The sequence below is a fragment of the Phyllobates terribilis genome, unplaced genomic scaffold (assembly GCF_046119375.1).
Source record: "Phyllobates terribilis strain yellow unplaced genomic scaffold, ASM4611937v1 Scaffold_2__4_contigs__length_985480577, whole genome shotgun sequence".
In the NCBI taxonomy this organism is placed as follows: domain Eukaryota; kingdom Metazoa; phylum Chordata; class Amphibia; order Anura; family Dendrobatidae; genus Phyllobates; species Phyllobates terribilis.
This window is the reverse complement of record NW_027362762.1, coordinates 431,003,860-431,023,798: the sequence shown is the minus strand read 5'-3', so window position 1 is coordinate 431,023,798 and position 19,939 is coordinate 431,003,860. Positions and strand designations below refer to the sequence as shown.

General features: G+C 51.1%; 1 protein-coding gene and 1 non-coding gene across 2 annotated transcripts in view; both read right to left on the bottom strand.

Annotated features, from left to right (window-relative positions):
- Window positions 1-11,706, bottom strand: part of VPS53 (VPS53 subunit of GARP complex) — a 267,635-nt gene extending 255,929 nt beyond the window's left edge. The window contains exon 1 of the mRNA XM_073665297.1: window positions 11,538-11,706. Within this exon, the coding sequence (XP_073521398.1) occupies window positions 11,538-11,621 (84 nt within the window). The 5' untranslated portion in view covers window positions 11,622-11,706. The remainder of the gene's footprint in view (window positions 1-11,537) is intronic.
- A 442-nt stretch (window positions 11,707-12,148) lies between these two features.
- Window positions 12,149-12,366, bottom strand: LOC141253262 (small nucleolar RNA U3). The gene has a single exon (XR_012314357.1). It is a non-coding gene; the product is annotated as a small nucleolar RNA U3 (small nucleolar RNA).
- Between the last annotated feature and the right edge of the window lie 7,573 nt (window positions 12,367-19,939).

The following is a 19,939-nucleotide window of genomic DNA, read 5'->3' as shown; positions in this document are numbered from 1 at the left end:
ACACACTGCCAGCTCCCCTCATAATAAGGCTGGCACGTACACTGGGCACACTACCAGTCACTGCACAGACCACGTCCTGGTGTTTGTATAGCTCATTATACCCAGCTCTGTACACACTGCCAGCTCCCCTCATAATAAGGCTGGCATGTACACTGGGCACACTACCAGTCACTGGACAGACCACGTCCTGGTGTTTGTATAGCTCATTATACCCAGCTCTGTACACACTGCCAGCTCCCCTCATAATAAGGCTGGCACGTACACTGGGCACACTACCAGTCACTGCACAGACCACGTCCTGGTGTTTCTATAGCTCATTATACCCAGCTCTGTACACACTGCCAGCTCCCCTCATAATAAGGCTGGCATGTACACTGGGCACACTACCAGTCACTGCACAGACCATGTCCTGGTGTTTCTATAGGTCATTATACCCAGCTCTGTACACACTGCCAGCTCCCCTCATAATAAGGCTGGCATGTACACTGGGCACACTACCAGTCACTGCACAGACCACGTCCTGGTGTTTCTATAGGTCATTATACCCAGCTCTGTACACACTGCCAGCTCCCCTCATAATAAGGCTGGCACGTACACTGGGCACACTACCAGTCACTGCACAGACCATGTCCTGGTGTTTCTATAGGTCATTATACCCAGCTCTGTACACACTGCCAGCTCCCCTCATAATAAGGCTGGCATGTACACTGGGCACACTACCAGTCACTGCACAGACCACGTCCTGGTGTTTCTATAGGTCATTATACCCAGCTCTGTACACACTGCCAGCTCCCCTCATAATAAGGCTGGCATGTACACTGGGCACACTACCAGTCACTGCACAGACCATGTCCTGGTGTTTCTATAGCTCATTATACCCAGCTCTGTACACACTGCCAGCTCCCCTCATAATAAGGCTGGCATGTACACTGGGCACACTACCAGTCACTGCACAGACCACGTCCTGGTGTTTGTATAGCTCATTATACCCAGCTCTGTACACACTGCCAGCTCCCCTCATAATAAGGCTGGCACGTACACTGGGCACACTACCAGTCACTGCACAGACCACGTCCTGGTGTTTCTATAGCTCATTATACCCAGCTCTGTACACACTGCCAGCTCCCCTCATAATAAGGCTGGCATGTACACTGGGCACACTACCAGTCACTGCACAGACCATGTCCTGGTGTTTCTATAGCTCATTATACCCAGCTCTGTACACACTGCCAGCTCCCCTCATAATAAGGCTGGCATGTACACTGGGCACACTACCAGTCACTGCACAGACCACGTCCTGGTGTTTCTATAGCTCATTATACCCAGCTCTGTACACACTGCCAGCTCCCCTCATAATAAGGCTGGCATGTACACTGGGCACACTACCAGTCACTGCACAGACCACGTCCTGGTGTTTCTATAGCTCATTATACCCAGCTCTGTACACACTGCCAGCTCCCCTCATAATAAGGCTGGCATGTACACTGGGCACACTACCAGTCACTGCACAGACCATGTCCTGGTGTTTCTATAGCTCATTATACCCAGCTCTGTACACACTGCCAGCTCCCCTCATAATAAGGCTGGCATGTACACTGGGCACACTACCAGTCACTGCACAGACCATGTCCCGGTGTTTCTATAGCTCATTATACCCAGCTCTGTACACACTGCCAGCTCCCCTCATAATAAGGCTGGCATGTACACTGGGCACACTACCAGTCACTGCACAGACCACGTCCTGGTGTTTCTATAGGTCATTATACCCAGCTCTGTACACACTGCCAGCTCCCCTCATAATAAGGCTGGCACGTACACTGGGCACACTACCAGTCACTGCACAGACCACGTCCTGGTGTTTGTATAGCTCATTATACCCAGCTCTGTACACACTGCCAGCTCCCCTCATAATAAGGCTGGCACGTACACTGGGCACACTACCAGTCACTGCACAGACCACGTCCTGGTGTTTGTATAGCTCATTATACCCAGCTGTGTACACACTGCCAGCTCCCCTCATAATAAGGCTGGCACGTACACTGGGCACACTACCAGTCACTGGACAGACCACGTCCTGGTGTTTGTATAGCTCATTATACCCAGCTCTGTACACACTGCCAGCTCCCCTCATAATAAGGCTGGCACGTACACTGGGCACACTACCAGTCACTGCACAGACCACGTCCTGGTGTTTCTATAGCTCATTATACCCAGCTCTGTACACACTGCCAGCTCCCCTCATAATAAGGCTGGCATGTACACTGGGCACACTACCAGTCACTGCACAGACCATGTCCTGGTGTTTCTATAGGTCATTATACCCAGCTCTGTACACACTGCAAGCTCCCCTCATAATAAGGCTGGCATGTACACTGGGCACACTACCAGTCACTGCACAGACCATGTCCTGGTGTTTCTATAGGTCATTATACCCAGCTCTGTACACACTGCCAGCTCCCCTCATAATAAGGCTGGCACGTACACTGGGCACACTACCAGTCACTGCACAGACCATGTCCCGGTGTTTCTATAGGTCATTATACCCAGCTCTGCACACACTGCCAGCTCCCCTCATAATAAGGCTGGCACGTACACTGGACACACTACCAGTCACTGCACAGACCACGTCCTGGTGTTTCTATAGGTCATTATACCCAGCTCTGTACACACTGCCAGCTCCCCTCATAATAAGGCTGGCATGTACACTGGGCACACTACCAGTCACTGCACAGACCATGTCCTGGTGTTTCTATAGCTCATTATACCCAGCTCTGTACACACTGCCAGCTCCCCTCATAATAAGGCTGGCATGTACACTGGGCACACTACCAGTCACTGCACAGACCATGTCCCGGTGTTTCTATAGCTCATTATACCCAGCTCTGTACACACTGCCAGCTCCCCTCATAATAAGGCTGGCATGTACACTGGGCACACTACCAGTCACTGCACAGACCACGTCCTGGTGTTTCTATAGGTCATTATACCCAGCTCTGTACACACTGCCAGCTCCCCTCATAATAAGGCTGGCACGTACACTGGGCACACTACCAGTCACTGCACAGACCACGTCCTGGTGTTTGTATAGCTCATTATACCCAGCTCTGTACACACTGCCAGCTCCCCTCATAATAAGGCTGGCACGTACACTGGGCACACTACCAGTCACTGCACAGACCACGTCCTGGTGTTTGTATAGCTCATTATACCCAGCTCTGTACACACTGCCAGCTCCCCTCATAATAAGGCTGGCATGTACACTGGGCACACTACCAGTCACTGCACAGACCACGTCCTGGTGTTTCTATAGCTCATTATACCCAGCTCTGTACACACTGCCAGCTCCCCTCATAATAAGGCTGGCACGTACACTGGGCACACTACCAGTCACTGCACAGACCACGTCCTGGTGTTTGTATAGCTCATTATACCCAGCTCTGTACACACTGCCAGCTCCCCTCATAATAAGGCTGGCACGTACACTGGGCACACTACCAGTCACTGCACAGACCACGTCCTGGTGTTTGTATAGCTCATTATACCCAGCTCTGTACACACTGCCAGCTCCCCTCATAATAAGGCTGGCACGTACACTGGGCACACTACCAGTCACTGCACAGACCACGTCCTGGTGTTTCTATAGCTCATTATACCCAGCTCTGTACACACTGCCAGCTCCCCTCATAATAAGGCTGGCATGTACACTGGGCACACTACCAGTCACTGCACAGACCATGTCCTGGTGTTTCTATAGCTCATTATACCCAGCTCTGTACACACTGCCAGCTCCCCTCATAATAAGGCTGGCATGTACACTGGGCACACTACCAGTCACTGCACAGACCACGTCCTGGTGTTTCTATAGCTCATTATACCCAGCTCTGTACACACTGCCAGCTCCCCTCATAATAAGGCTGGCATGTACACTGGGCACACTACCAGTCACTGCACAGACCACGTCCTGGTGTTTCTATAGCTCATTATACCCAGCTCTGTACACACTGCCAGCTCCCCTCATAATAAGGCTGGCATGTACACTGGGCACACTACCAGTCACTGCACAGACCATGTCCTGGTGTTTCTATAGCTCATTATACCCAGCTCTGTACACACTGCCAGCTCCCCTCATAATAAGGCTGGCATGTACACTGGGCACACTACCAGTCACTGCACAGACCATGTCCCGGTGTTTCTATAGCTCATTATACCCAGCTCTGTACACACTGCCAGCTCCCCTCATAATAAGGCTGGCATGTACACTGGGCACACTACCAGTCACTGCACAGACCACGTCCTGGTGTTTCTATAGGTCATTATACCCAGCTCTGTACACACTGCCAGCTCCCCTCATAATAAGGCTGGCACGTACACTGGGCACACTACCAGTCACTGCACAGACCACGTCCTGGTGTTTGTATAGCTCATTATACCCAGCTCTGTACACACTGCCAGCTCCCCTCATAATAAGGCTGGCACGTACACTGGGCACACTACCAGTCACTGCACAGACCACGTCCTGGTGTTTGTATAGCTCATTATACCCAGCTGTGTACACACTGCCAGCTCCCCTCATAATAAGGCTGGCACGTACACTGGGCACACTACCAGTCACTGGACAGACCACGTCCTGGTGTTTGTATAGCTCATTATACCCAGCTCTGTACACACTGCCAGCTCCCCTCATAATAAGGCTGGCACGTACACTGGGCACACTACCAGTCACTGCACAGACCACGTCCTGGTGTTTCTATAGCTCATTATACCCAGCTCTGTACACACTGCCAGCTCCCCTCATAATAAGGCTGGCATGTACACTGGGCACACTACCAGTCACTGCACAGACCATGTCCTGGTGTTTCTATAGGTCATTATACCCAGCTCTGTACACACTGCAAGCTCCCCTCATAATAAGGCTGGCATGTACACTGGGCACACTACCAGTCACTGCACAGACCATGTCCTGGTGTTTCTATAGGTCATTATACCCAGCTCTGTACACACTGCCAGCTCCCCTCATAATAAGGCTGGCACGTACACTGGGCACACTACCAGTCACTGCACAGACCATGTCCCGGTGTTTCTATAGGTCATTATACCCAGCTCTGCACACACTGCCAGCTCCCCTCATAATAAGGCTGGCACGTACACTGGGCACACTACCAGTCACTGCACAGACCACGTCCTGGTGTTTCTATAGGTCATTATACCCAGCTCTGTACACACTGCCAGCTCCCCTCATAATAAGGCTGGCATGTACACTGGGCACACTACCAGTCACTGCACAGACCATGTCCTGGTGTTTCTATAGCTCATTATACCCAGCTCTGTACACACTGCCAGCTCCCCTCATAATAAGGCTGGCATGTACACTGGGCACACTACCAGTCACTGCACAGACCATGTCCCGGTGTTTCTATAGCTCATTATACCCAGCTCTGTACACACTGCCAGCTCCCCTCATAATAAGGCTGGCATGTACACTGGGCACACTACCAGTCACTGCACAGACCACGTCCTGGTGTTTCTATAGGTCATTATACCCAGCTCTGTACACACTGCCAGCTCCCCTCATAATAAGGCTGGCACGTACACTGGGCACACTACCAGTCACTGCACAGACCACGTCCTGGTGTTTGTATAGCTCATTATACCCAGCTCTGTACACACTGCCAGCTCCCCTCATAATAAGGCTGGCACGTACACTGGGCACACTACCAGTCACTGCACAGACCACGTCCTGGTGTTTGTATAGCTCATTATACCCAGCTCTGTACACACTGCCAGCTCCCCTCATAATAAGGCTGGCATGTACACTGGGCACACTACCAGTCACTGCACAGACCACGTCCTGGTGTTTCTATAGCTCATTATACCCAGCTCTGTACACACTGCCAGCTCCCCTCATAATAAGGCTGGCACGTACACTGGGCACACTACCAGTCACTGCACAGACCACGTCCTGGTGTTTGTATAGCTCATTATACCCAGCTCTGTACACACTGCCAGCTCCCCTCATAATAAGGCTGGCACGTACACTGGGCACACTACCAGTCACTGCACAGACCACGTCCTGGTGTTTGTATAGCTCATTATACCCAGCTGTGTACACACTGCCAGCTCCCCTCATAATAAGGCTGGCACGTACACTGGGCACACTACCAGTCACTGGACAGACCACGTCCTGGTGTTTGTATAGCTCATTATACCTAGCTCTGTACACACTGCCAGCTCCCCTCATAATAAGGCTGGCACGTACACTGGGCACACTACCAGTCACTGCACAGACCACGTCCTGGTGTTTCTATAGCTCATTATACCCAGCTCTGTACACACTGCCAGCTCCCCTCATAATAAGGCTGGCATGTACACTGGGCACACTACCAGTCACTGCACAGACCATGTCCTGGTGTTTCTATAGGTCATTATACCCAGCTCTGTACACACTGCCAGCTCCCCTCATAATAAGGCTGGCACGTACACTGGGCACACTACCAGTCACTGCACAGACCATGTCCCGGTGTTTCTATAGGTCATTATACCCAGCTCTGCACACACTGCCAGCTCCCCTCATAATAAGGCTGGCACGTACACTGGGCACACTACCAGTCACTGCACAGACCATGTCCTGGTGTTTCTATAGGTCATTATACCCAGCTCTGTACACACTGCCAGCTCCCCTCATAATAAGGCTGGCACGTACACTGGGCACACTACCAGTCACTGCACAGACCACGTCCTGGTGTTTCTATAGGTCATTATACCCAGCTCTGTACACACTGCCAGCTCCCCTCATAATAAGGCTGGCACGTACACTGGGCACACTACCAGTCACTGCACAGACCATGTCCCGGTGTTTCTATAGGTCATTATACCCAGCTCTGTACACACTGCCAGCTCCCCTCATAATAAGGCTGGCATGTACACTGCGCACACTACCAGTCACTGCACAGACCACGTCCTGGTGTTTCTATAGGTCATTATACCCAGCTCTGTACACACTGCCAGCTCCCCTCATAATAAGGCTGGCATGTACACTGGGCACACTACCAGTCACTGCACAGACCACGTCCTGGTGTTTGTATAGCTCATTATACCCAGCTCTGTACACACTGCCAGCTCCCCTCATAATAAGGCTGGCACGTACACTGGGCACACTACCAGTCACTGCACAGACCACGTCCTGGTGTTTCTATAGCTCATTATACCCAGCTCTGTACACACTGCCAGCTCCCCTCATAATAAGGCTGGCATGTACACTGGGCACACTACCAGTCACTGCACAGACCATGTCCTGGTGTTTCTATAGCTCATTATACCCAGCTCTGTACACACTGCCAGCTCCCCTCATAATAAGGCTGGCATGTACACTGGGCACACTACCAGTCACTGCACAGACCACGTCCTGGTGTTTCTATAGGTCATTATACCCAGCTCTGTACACACTGCCAGCTCCCCTCATAATAAGGCTGGCACGTACACTGGGCACACTACCAGTCACTGCACAGACCACGTCCTGGTGTTTGTATAGCTCATTATACCCAGCTCTGTACACACTGCCAGCTCCCCTCATAATAAGGCTGGCACGTACACTGGGCACACTACCAGTCACTGCACAGACCACGTCCTGGTGTTTGTATAGCTCATTATACCCAGCTCTGTACACACTGCCAGCTCCCCTCATAATAAGGCTGGCATGTACACTGGGCACACTACCAGTCACTGCACAGACCACGTCCTGGTGTTTCTATAGCTCATTATACCCAGCTCTGTACACACTGCCAGCTCCCCTCATAATAAGGCTGGCACGTACACTGGGCACACTACCAGTCACTGCACAGACCACGTCCTGGTGTTTGTATAGCTCATTATACCCAGCTCTGTACACACTGCCAGCTCCCCTCATAATAAGGCTGGCACGTACACTGGGCACACTACCAGTCACTGCACAGACCACGTCCTGGTGTTTGTATAGCTCATTATACCCAGCTGTGTACACACTGCCAGCTCCCCTCATAATAAGGCTGGCACGTACACTGGGCACACTACCAGTCACTGGACAGACCACGTCCTGGTGTTTGTATAGCTCATTATACCCAGCTCTGTACACACTGCCAGCTCCCCTCATAATAAGGCTGGCACGTACACTGGGCACACTACCAGTCACTGCACAGACCACGTCCTGGTGTTTCTATAGCTCATTATACCCAGCTCTGTACACACTGCCAGCTCCCCTCATAATAAGGCTGGCATGTACACTGGGCACACTACCAGTCACTGCACAGACCATGTCCTGGTGTTTCTATAGGTCATTATACCCAGCTCTGTACACACTGCCAGCTCCCCTCATAATAAGGCTGGCACGTACACTGGGCACACTACCAGTCACTGCACAGACCATGTCCCGGTGTTTCTATAGGTCATTATACCCAGCTCTGCACACACTGCCAGCTCCCCTCATAATAAGGCTGGCACGTACACTGGGCACACTACCAGTCACTGCACAGACCATGTCCTGGTGTTTCTATAGGTCATTATACCCAGCTCTGTACACACTGCCAGCTCCCCTCATAATAAGGCTGGCACGTACACTGGGCACACTACCAGTCACTGCACAGACCACGTCCTGGTGTTTCTATAGGTCATTATACCCAGCTCTGTACACACTGCCAGCTCCCCTCATAATAAGGCTGGCACGTACACTGGGCACACTACCAGTCACTGCACAGACCATGTCCCGGTGTTTCTATAGGTCATTATACCCAGCTCTGTACACACTGCCAGCTCCCCTCATAATAAGGCTGGCATGTACACTGCGCACACTACCAGTCACTGCACAGACCACGTCCTGGTGTTTCTATAGGTCATTATACCCAGCTCTGTACACACTGCCAGCTCCCCTCATAATAAGGCTGGCATGTACACTGGGCACACTACCAGTCACTGCACAGACCACGTCCTGGTGTTTGTATAGCTCATTATACCCAGCTCTGTACACACTGCCAGCTCCCCTCATAATAAGGCTGGCACGTACACTGGGCACACTACCAGTCACTGCACAGACCACGTCCTGGTGTTTCTATAGCTCATTATACCCAGCTCTGTACACACTGCCAGCTCCCCTCATAATAAGGCTGGCATGTACACTGGGCACACTACCAGTCACTGCACAGACCATGTCCTGGTGTTTCTATAGCTCATTATACCCAGCTCTGTACACACTGCCAGCTCCCCTCATAATAAGGCTGGCATGTACACTGGGCACATTACCAGTCACTGCACAGACCACGTCCTGGTGTTTCTATAGGTCATTATACCCAGCTCTGTACACACTGCCAGCTCCCCTCATAATAAGGCTGGCATGTACACTGGGCACACTACCAGTCACTGCACAGACCACGTCCTGGTGTTTCTATAGCTCATTATACCCAGTTCTGTACACACTGCCAGCTCCCCTCATAATAAGGCTGGCATGTACACTGGGCACACTACCAGTCACTGCACAGACCATGTCCTGGTGTTTGTATAGCTCATTATACCCAGCTCTGTACACACTGCCAGCTCCCCTCATAATAAGGCTGGCACGTACACTGGGCACACTACCAGTCACTGCACAGACCATGTCCTGGTGTTTCTATAGGTCATTATACCCAGCTCTGTACACACTGCCAGCTCCCCTCATAATAAGGCTGGCATGTACACTGGGCACACTACCAGTCACTGCACAGACCACGTCCTGGTGTTTCTATAGCTCATTATACCCAGCTCTGTACACACTGCCAGCTCCCCTCATAATAAGGCTGGCACGTACACTGGGCACACTACCAGTCACTGCACAGACCATGTCCTGGTGTTTCTATAGGTCATTATACCCAGCTCTGTACACACTGCCAGCTCCCCTCATAATAAGGCTGGCATGTACACTGGGCACACTACCAGTCACTGCACAGACCATGTCCTGCTGTTTCTATAGGTCATTATACCCAGCTCTGTACACACTGCCAGCTCCCCTCATAATAAGGCTGGCATGTACACTGGGCACACTACCAGTCACTGCACAGACCACGTCCTGGTGTTTGTATAGCTCATTATACCCAGCTCTGTACACACTGCCAGCTCCCCTCATAATAAGGCTGGCACGTACACTGGGCACACTACCAGTCACTGCACAGACCACGTCCTGGTGTTTCTATAGCTCATTATACCCAGCTCTGTACACACTGCCAGCTCCCCTCATAATAAGGCTGGCATGTACACTGGGCACACTACCAGTCACTGCACAGACCATGTCCTGGTGTTTCTATAGCTCATTATACCCAGCTCTGTACACACTGCCAGCTCCCCTCATAATAAGGCTGGCATGTACACTGGGCACATTACCAGTCACTGCACAGACCACGTCCTGGTGTTTCTATAGGTCATTATACCCAGCTCTGTACACACTGCCAGCTCCCCTCATAATAAGGCTGGCATGTACACTGGGCACACTACCAGTCACTGCACAGACCACGTCCTGGTGTTTCTATAGCTCATTATACCCAGTTCTGTACACACTGCCAGCTCCCCTCATAATAAGGCTGGCATGTACACTGGGCACACTACCAGTCACTGCACAGACCATGTCCTGGTGTTTGTATAGCTCATTATACCCAGCTCTGTACACACTGCCAGCTCCCCTCATAATAAGGCTGGCACGTACACTGGGCACACTACCAGTCACTGCACAGACCATGTCCTGGTGTTTCTATAGGTCATTATACCCAGCTCTGTACACACTGCCAGCTCCCCTCATAATAAGGCTGGCATGTACACTGGGCACACTACCAGTCACTGCACAGACCACGTCCTGGTGTTTCTATAGCTCATTATACCCAGCTCTGTACACACTGCCAGCTCCCCTCATAATAAGGCTGGCATGTACACTGGGCACACTACCAGTCACTGCACAGACCACGTCCTGGTGTTTCTATAGCTCATTATACCCAGCTCTGTACACACTGCCAGCTCCCCTCATAATAAGGCTGGCATGTACACTGGGCACACTACCAGTCACTGCACAGACCATGTCCCGGTGTTTCTATAGCTCATTATACCCAGCTCTGTACACACTGCCAGCTCCCCTCATAATAAGGCTGGCATGTACACTGGGCACACTACCAGTCACTGCACAGACCACGTCCTGGTGTTTCTATAGGTCATTATACCCAGCTCTGTACACACTGCCAGCTCCCCTCATAATAAGGCTGGCATGTACACTGGGCACACTACCAGTCACTGCACAGACCACGTCCTGGTGTTTCTATAGGTCATTATACCCAGCTCTGTACACACTGCCAGCTCCCCTCATAATAAGGCTGGCATGTACACTGGGCACACTACCAGTCACTGCACAGACCATGTCCTGGTGTTTCTATAGCTCATTATACCCAGCTCTGTACACACTGCCAGCTCCCCTCATAATAAGGCTGGCATGTACACTGGGCACACTACCAGTCACTGCACAGACCATGTCCGGTGCTTCTATACCCAGCTCTCCTCACCTGCTCTATGGCTTGCTGCACCTCGGGTGCCAGGTGTAACACACCCTCCAGCCCCTCCACCACCTCCAGCTCATCTTCCTCCATTCTGCCCAGCTGCTTCTCAGCTTACACAGCTCTGGCCGCTTCCTGGTGCGAGGTGCAAGCTGGGAGGAAGTGATGTTACCATAGAGCTGCGACTTTCACCTTGGCAGCCATGTTTAGTGAGGGAGAGGAAGCCCACTTGTGTTATTACGGCAGGCACTGCCTGTATCAATTATCTAGGGCCCCGACACCATAGAGCTGCGTACAGCCAGCATAGAACACCATTGGAGCCCCATAGGCAACTGTCACCTAATAAGTGTCACAGCAATCCAGCGGCGACCTGATTTACTTATATATAGCGCCATCTATTGGTTGTGAAGATCGAAAGGAGCGCAAACCAGTTGTCACTAGTAATAGCTATAGCGCCCTCTATTGGTTCACACATTTCAATTCTTTAGTATTAGTAGTAGATCTCCTGATTGTTTTAGCAGCATCTAGTACAGCGCTGCAGGTATAACACGTGTCTATAAAAACACTCCACGGACTGCGGGAATCTAATTAATCATTTCTTTAACTAAATTAAAAACCCAACCACTCAGCCTGTGATCTCCCCCTCCACCCTCTCTGTAACATAGAAGGAGAACGATCATCACCAGCAATCAGCCCCTGCAATGAAGCAGAACTGAGAGCTCACTTCACGCTCAAGAGAGATCACTACAGCTCCTCCTTGTGGTTGGGGAGTTTGGACACTTTAGAGCACATTTCTCAAGTTACATACTATAGAAATGATCCCTGAAAGTATAGTCTTAACCTCTTCCTGGCCGTGATGCTAGTAGGGACTGTATGGGACGCCCTTCCATATTACGGAGATTTAGTACATGATATATTTTTCTCATCTATTACAAGACATTACAGTAATTCATTTATAGAATGTGAAGATCTAGATAACATTCCTTGCATTTAGGAGTTTAGATAAAGAAAGGTAAGTAGTGTAGACTTTTGAGAATATTTGCATACTCTCCACCCACCAACCAACGGCAGAGCAGATTACAGCCGGCTGTGGGAGCATCTGGACCTTTCTTGACATTCAGAGAGAAGGAACGCCATTGGCTAGAGTTTGCAACTCCCTCCCGTGTCACCGGCGATGGTACATGTGTCCGCGACCTGCTGCCGGCTGAGAACATACGGGCGACCAGTGCCGTGCGTGACTGTGTGACTTATCTACGTATACACACACGTATAAACCTCTCTGGAGCTGTGAGCCCATACCTATATGTGTGTGTATATGTGCGTCAGGAGCTGTGAGCCCATACCTATATATATGTGTGTATATATGTGCCTCCTGCCTCAGGAGCTGTGAGCCCATACCTATATATATGTGTGTATATGTGCCTCCTGCCTCAGGAGCTGTGAGCCCATACCTATATGTGTGTATATATGTGCCTCCTGCCTCAGGAGCTGTGAGCCCATACCTATATGTGTGTATATATGTGCCTCCTGCCTCAGGAGCTGCGAGCCCATACCTATATATATGTGTGTATATATGTGCCTCCTGCCTCAGGAGCTGCGAGCCCATACCTATATATATGTGTGTGTATATGTGCCTCCTGCCTCAGGAGCTGTGAGCCCATACCTATATATATGTGTGTGTATATGTGCCTCCTGCCTCAGGAGCTGCGAGCCCATACCTATATATATGTGTGTGTATATGTGCCTCCTGCCTCAGGAGCTGCGAGCCCATACCTATATGTGTGTATATATGTGCCTCCTGCCTCAGGAGCTGTGAGCCCATACCTATATATATGTGTGTATATGTGCCTCCTGCCTCAGGAGCTGCGAGCCCATACCTATATGTGTGTATATGTGCCTCCTGCCTCAGGAGCTGTGAGCCCATACCTATATGTGTGTGTATATATGTGCCTCAGGAGCTGTGAGCCCATACCTATATGTGTGTATATGTGCCTCCTGCCTCAGGAGCTGTGATCCCATACCTATATATATGTGTGTATATATGTGCCTCAGGAGCTGTGAGCCCATACCTATATGTGTGTATATGCCTCCTGCCTCAGGAGCTGTGAGCCCATACCTATATATATGTGTGTATATATGTGCCTCAGGAGCTGTGAGCCCATACCTGTATGTGTATATATGTGCCTCCTGCCTCAGGAGCTGTGAGCCCATACCTATATGTGTGTGTATATATGTGCCTCAGGAGCTGTGAGCCCATACCTATATGTGTGTATATGTGCCTCCTGCCTCAGGAGCTGTGATCCCATACCTATATATATGTGTGTATATATGTGCCTCAGGAGCTGTGAGCCCATACCTATATGTGTGTATATGCCTCCTGCCTCAGGAGCTGTGAGCCCATACCTATATATATGTGTGTATATGTGCCTCCTGCCTCAGGAGCTGCGAGCCCATACCTATATATATGTGTGTATATGTGCCTCCTGCCTCAGGAGCTGTGATCCCATACCTATATATATGTGTGTATATATGTGCCTCCTGCCTCAGGAGCTGTGATCCCATACCTATATATATGTGTGTATATATGTGCCTCCTGCCTCAGGAGCTGCGAGCCCATACCTATATATATGTGTGTGTATATGTGCCTCCTGCCTCAGGAGCTGCGAGCCCATACCTATATATATGTGTGTGTATATGTGCCTCCTGCCTCAGGAGCTGCGAGCCCATACCTATATGTGTGTATATATGTGCCTCCTGCCTCAGGAGCTGTGAGCCCATACCTATATATATGTGTGTGTATATGTGCCTCCTGCCTCAGGAGCTGCGAGCCCATACCTATATGTGTGTATATGTGCCTCCTGCCTCAGGAGCTGTGAGCCCATACCTATATGTGTGTGTATATATGTGCCTCAGGAGCTGTGAGCCCATACCTATATGTGTGTATATGTGCCTCCTGCCTCAGGAGCTGTGATCCCATACCTATATATATGTGTGTATATATGTGCCTCAGGAGCTGTGAGCCCATACCTATATGTGTGTATATGCCTCCTGCCTCAGGAGCTGTGAGCCCATACCTATATATATGTGTGTATATATGTGCCTCAGGAGCTGTGAGCCCATACCTATATGTGTGTATATGCCTCCTGCCTCAGGAGCTGTGAGCCCATACCTATATATATGTGTGTATATATGTGCCTCAGGAGCTGTGAGCCCATACCTATATGTGTATATATGTGCCTCCTGCCTCAGGAGCTGTGAGCCCATACCTATATATATGTGTGTATATGTGCCTCCTGCCTCAGGAGCTGCGAGCCCATACCTATATGTGTGTATATATGCCTCCTGCCTCAGGAGCTGCGAGCCCATACCTATATGTGTGTATATATGCCTCCTGCCTCAGGAGCTGTGAGCCCATACCTATATGTGTGTGTATATATGCCTCCTGCCTCAGGAGCTGTGAGCCCATACCTATATATATGTGTGTATATGTGCCTCCTGCCTCAGGAGCTGTGAGCCCATACCTATATGTGTGTGTATATATGCCTCCTGCCTCAGGAGCTGTGATCCCATACCTCTATGTGTGTATATATGTGCCTCCTGCCTCAGGAGCTGTGAGCCCATACCTATGTGTGTGTATATGTGCCTCCTGCCTCAGGAGCTGTGAGCCCATACCTATGTGTGTGTATATGTGCCTCCGTCTCAGGAGCTGTGAGCCCATACCTATGTGTGTGTATATGTGCCTCCTGCCTCAGGAGCTGTGAGCCCATACCTATATGTGTGTATATGTGCCTCCTGCCTCAGGAGCTGTGAGCCCATACCTATATGTGTGTATATGTGCCTCCTGCCTCAGGAGCTGTGATCCCATACCTATATGTGTGTGTATATATGCCTCCTGCCTCAGGAGCTGTGAGCCCATACCTATATATATATGTGTATATGTGCCTCCTGCCTCAGGAGCTGTGATCCCATACCTATATGTGTGTGTATATATGCCTCCTGCCTCAGGAGCTGTGAGCCCATACCTATATATATATGTGTATATGTGCCTCCTGCCTCAGGAGCTGTGATCCCATACCTATATGTGTGTGTATATATGCCTCCTGCCTCAGGAGCTGTGAGCCCATACCTATATGTGTGTGTATATGTGCCTCCTGCCTCAGGAGCTGTGATCCCATACCTATACAGTACAGACCAAAAGTTTGGACACACCTTCTCATTTAAAGATTTTTCTGTATTTTCATGACTATGAAAATTGTACATTCACACTGAAGGCATCAAAACTATGAATTAACACATGTGGAATTATATACTTAACAAAAAAGTGTGAAACAACTGAAAATATGTCTTATATTCTAGGTTCTTCAGAGTAGCCACCTTTTGCTTTGATGACTGCTTTGCACACTCTTGGCATTCTCTTGATGAGCTTCAAGAGGTAGTCACCGGAAATGGTCTTCCAATAATCTTGAAGGAGTTCCCAGAGATGCTTAGCACTTGTTGGCCCTTTTGCCTTCACTCTGCGGACCAGCTCACCCCAAACCATCTCGATTGGGTTCAGGTCTGGTGACTGTGGAGGCCAGGTCATCTGGTGTAGCCCCCCATCACTCTCCTTCTTGGTCAAATAGCCCTTACACAGCCTGGAGGTGTGTTTGGGGTCATTGTCCTGTTGAAAAATAAATGATGGTCCAACTAAACGCAAACTGGATGGAATAGCATGCCGCTGCAAGATGCTGTGGTAGCCATGCTAGTTCAGTATGCCTTCAATTTTGAATAAATCTCTAACAGTGTCACCAGCAAAGCCCCCGCACACCATCACACCTCCTCCTCCATGCTTCACGGTGGGAACCAGGCATGTAGAGTCCATCCGTTCACCTTTCTGCGTCGCACAAAGACACGATGGTTGGAACCAAAGATCTCAAATTTGGACTCATCAGACCAAAGCACAGATTTCCACTGGTCTAATGTCCATTCCTTGTGTTCTTTAGCCCAAACAAGTCTCTTCTGCTTGTTGCCTGTCCTTAGCAGTGGTTTCCTAGCAGCTATTTTACCATGAAGGCCTGCTGCACAAAGTCTCCTCTTAACAGTTGTTGAAGATATGTGTCTGCTGCTAGAACTCTGTGTGGCATTGACCTGGTCTCTAATCTGAGCTGCTGTTAACCTGCGATTTCTGAGGCTGGTGAATTGGATAAACTTATCCTCAGAAGCAGAGGTGACTCTTGGTCTTCCTTTCCTGGGGCGGTCCTCATGTGAGTCAGTTTCTTTGTAGCGCTTGATGGTTTTTGCAACTGCACTTGGGGACACTTTCAAAATTTTCCCAATTTTTCAGACTGACTGACCTTCATTTCTTAAAGTAATGATGGCCACTCGTTTTTCTTTACTTAGCTGCTTTTTTCTTGCCATAATACGAATTCTAACAGTCTATTCAGTAGGACTATCAGCTGTGTATCCACCTGACTTCTGCAAAACACAACTGATGGTCCCAACCCCATTTATAAGGCAAGAAATCCCTCTTATTAAACCTGACAGGGCACACCTGTGAAGTGAAAACCATTTGCGATGACTACCCCTTGAAGCTCGTCAAGAGAATGCCAAGAGTGTGCAAAGCAGTTGTAGTGCCGGCGTCCCTGCCCTCTGCTAGGCAGGGACGCTGCTCCTCTCACCGCTCTGCTCCGTGCCCGGCCTCCTCCCCCCGCTCTGCTGTCAGCGCGCGCTCCGTCCCGGCGTCCTCCTCCTGCTCTGCTCTCAGCGCGCGCTCCTTCCCGGCCCCTGTGCTTAGGGCGCGCGCGCGCGCGCTCCCCTCCTCTTAAAGGGGCCGCGCGCGCCGCCCTAAAGAGTCCCCGGCCAATGGCCGGAGGACTTCATCATATATAAGGCACCTCCTCCAAAATGGAGGTGCCCGAGCAATGTTGTTTGCACCTGTGTCTCACCTGTGCTTCAGCCCTCAGGTCCCGTTGCCAGTTTCCTGCCAGTTTCCTGCCAGTTTCCTGCCAGTTTCCTGCTAGTTACCTGCCAGTACCTGCCTGATTCCTGCCTGAATACTTGTTACCTGTCTGCCAGTCTGAGGTCCGACGGTCTGCCTTACTACTCCTGTCAGTCTGTCTAAAGGACCAGCCTGCCCGCTCACCTGGGAGCGCATATCAGCTACCTGCCTGCTTGCCTGAGGTCCGACGGTCTGCCTTACTACTCCGGTCAGTCTGTCTATGGACCAGCTTGCCCGCTCACCTGGGAGCGCTTCTCCGTTATCTGCCTGCTTGCCAGCCCGGAGGCTCCGTTGTCACGTGCTGTGACCACCAGCTACTCCAGACTCTTGCCCGCTCACCTGGGAGCGCATCTCCGTTACCTGCCTGCTTGCCAGCCCGGAGGTCCCGTTGTCACGTGCGGTGACCATCAGCTATTCCAGAGACTCTTGCCCGCTCACCTGGGAGCGCTTCTCCGTTACCTACCTGCCTGCCAGCCCGGAGGTTCCGCCGTCACGTGCCGTGACCACCTGCTATTCCAGAGACTCTCGCTTGCTCACCTGGGAGCACACATCTACCACCTGCCTGCTAGCCTACCCGGAGGCTCTGCCATCACAGGTCGTACCTACCCCTTACCCAGAGACTGCCCTGATCACTTGCCGTAACTCCCTGTCCGTTCACCCAGAGACTGCCACCCGCTCCCTTACAAGGGCCGCCCCCTTGTATAGTAGCTCAGAGGTTCCGCCTCCCGGACCCGTTTCAGTCCGCCTCCCGGACCCGTTACAGTTTGCTCGGGCCATGGAACCCGGTGGCACCCAAGCTCCCTCGCTCTCGGACCTCTGTCTTGAACTGTCCCATCTCACCGGGGAGGCCCTGGCCTGGCTGAATCCTCTATGGGAGAGAGGAGACCCCCTGGTGTCCAACTTGCCTGCTTTTCTCACGGCTTTCCGGAAAGTCTTCGACGAACCCGGACGGAAGACCTCATCTGCATCATCGTTGCTACGCCTCCGTCAGGGGAGTCTCACCGTGGGCCAATATGCCATACGGTTCCGTACCCTTGCCTCGGAGCTGGCCTGGGATAACGACGCTCTGGTTTCCGTCTTCTGGGAGGGTCTGTCCGGCCGTATTAAAGATGAACTTGCCGGTCGGGACATTCCTACCACTCTCGATGACTTAATAACTCTTGCCACCCGAATTGACCTACGGTTTCAGGAGCGTGCCAAAGAGGTCACCCGTGAGAGAAGGATTCCACGTTTAGCTCCTACTTTCCAGAAACCCGTCATTCCCTCCATCTCTCCCCAGGTACACTCTCCTGAGCCTATGCAGGTCGACCAGACCAAGATGGTCAAAACCCGTCAGGACTCACGCCGTGCCGAGGGGAGCTGCTTCTACTGTGGCAGTAAGGAGCACCGGATCCGTGCCTGCCCGGAGAGGTCGGGAAACGCCTGTGTCTAGGTTCGCTCAGAGAGGTCCACCTAGACAAGAATAAATCCTCTCCATCCCTGCTGTTGTCAGTTTCGATCATCTACGGGGAGAACCGTTATTTCGAACTAGCCCAACTTGACTCTGGAGCAGCCGGGAACCTTATTTCACAGTCCCTGGTTGAGAAATACCGCATCCCCACCAAACCTCTGGCTGTACCCTTGTCTGTCGCTGCCGTGGATGGGGGCCTCTTACCTCGCCCCATTCAACTCATCACCGAATCCATTACCCTGCAGGTGGGAATGCTGCATTCTGAAAGTATCTCCTTTCATGTTCTGCCTGGACTCTCTCACGCCCTCTTGCTAGGTCTGCCCTGGCTCCAGAGACATGCACCCGTGCTAGACTGGCAAACCGGAGAGGTCCTTCGCTGGGGACAAGACTGTCATAAAACCTGCCTGGTTCCCGTCCATCCCGTCCGTCCCTCTCCTACCCCAGCTAATCTACCTGGACTTCCGATTCCTTATTGGTCTTATGCAGATGTCTTTAATAAAAAGGAGGCAGAGACATTACCACCACATAGACCATACGACTGTCCCATCGATCTGCTACCCGGTACTACTCCTCCCCGTGGGCGTATCTATCCTTTATCCGCTGCTGAGACCCGGTCAATGTCCGAATATATTGAGGAGAATCTGGCCAGAGGATTCATCCGGAAATCTACCTCCCCGGCGGGAGCAGGCTTCTTTTTCGTCAAAAAGAAGGACGGCTCTCTCCGTCCCTGTATAGACTATAGAGGCCTAAACCTGATCACGGTGAAGAATAAGTACCCCCTTCCGCTCATTCCAGAATTATTTGATCGTCTGAGGGGGGCTAGGATCTTCACCAAACTGGACCTTCGTGGGGCGTACAACCTGGTTCGTATTCGTCAGGGGGATGAATGGAAGACGGCATTCAACACCCGGGACGGCCACTATGAATACCTGGTAATGCCCTTTGGTCTCTGTAACGCTCCTGCCGTCTTTCAAGAGTTGGTCA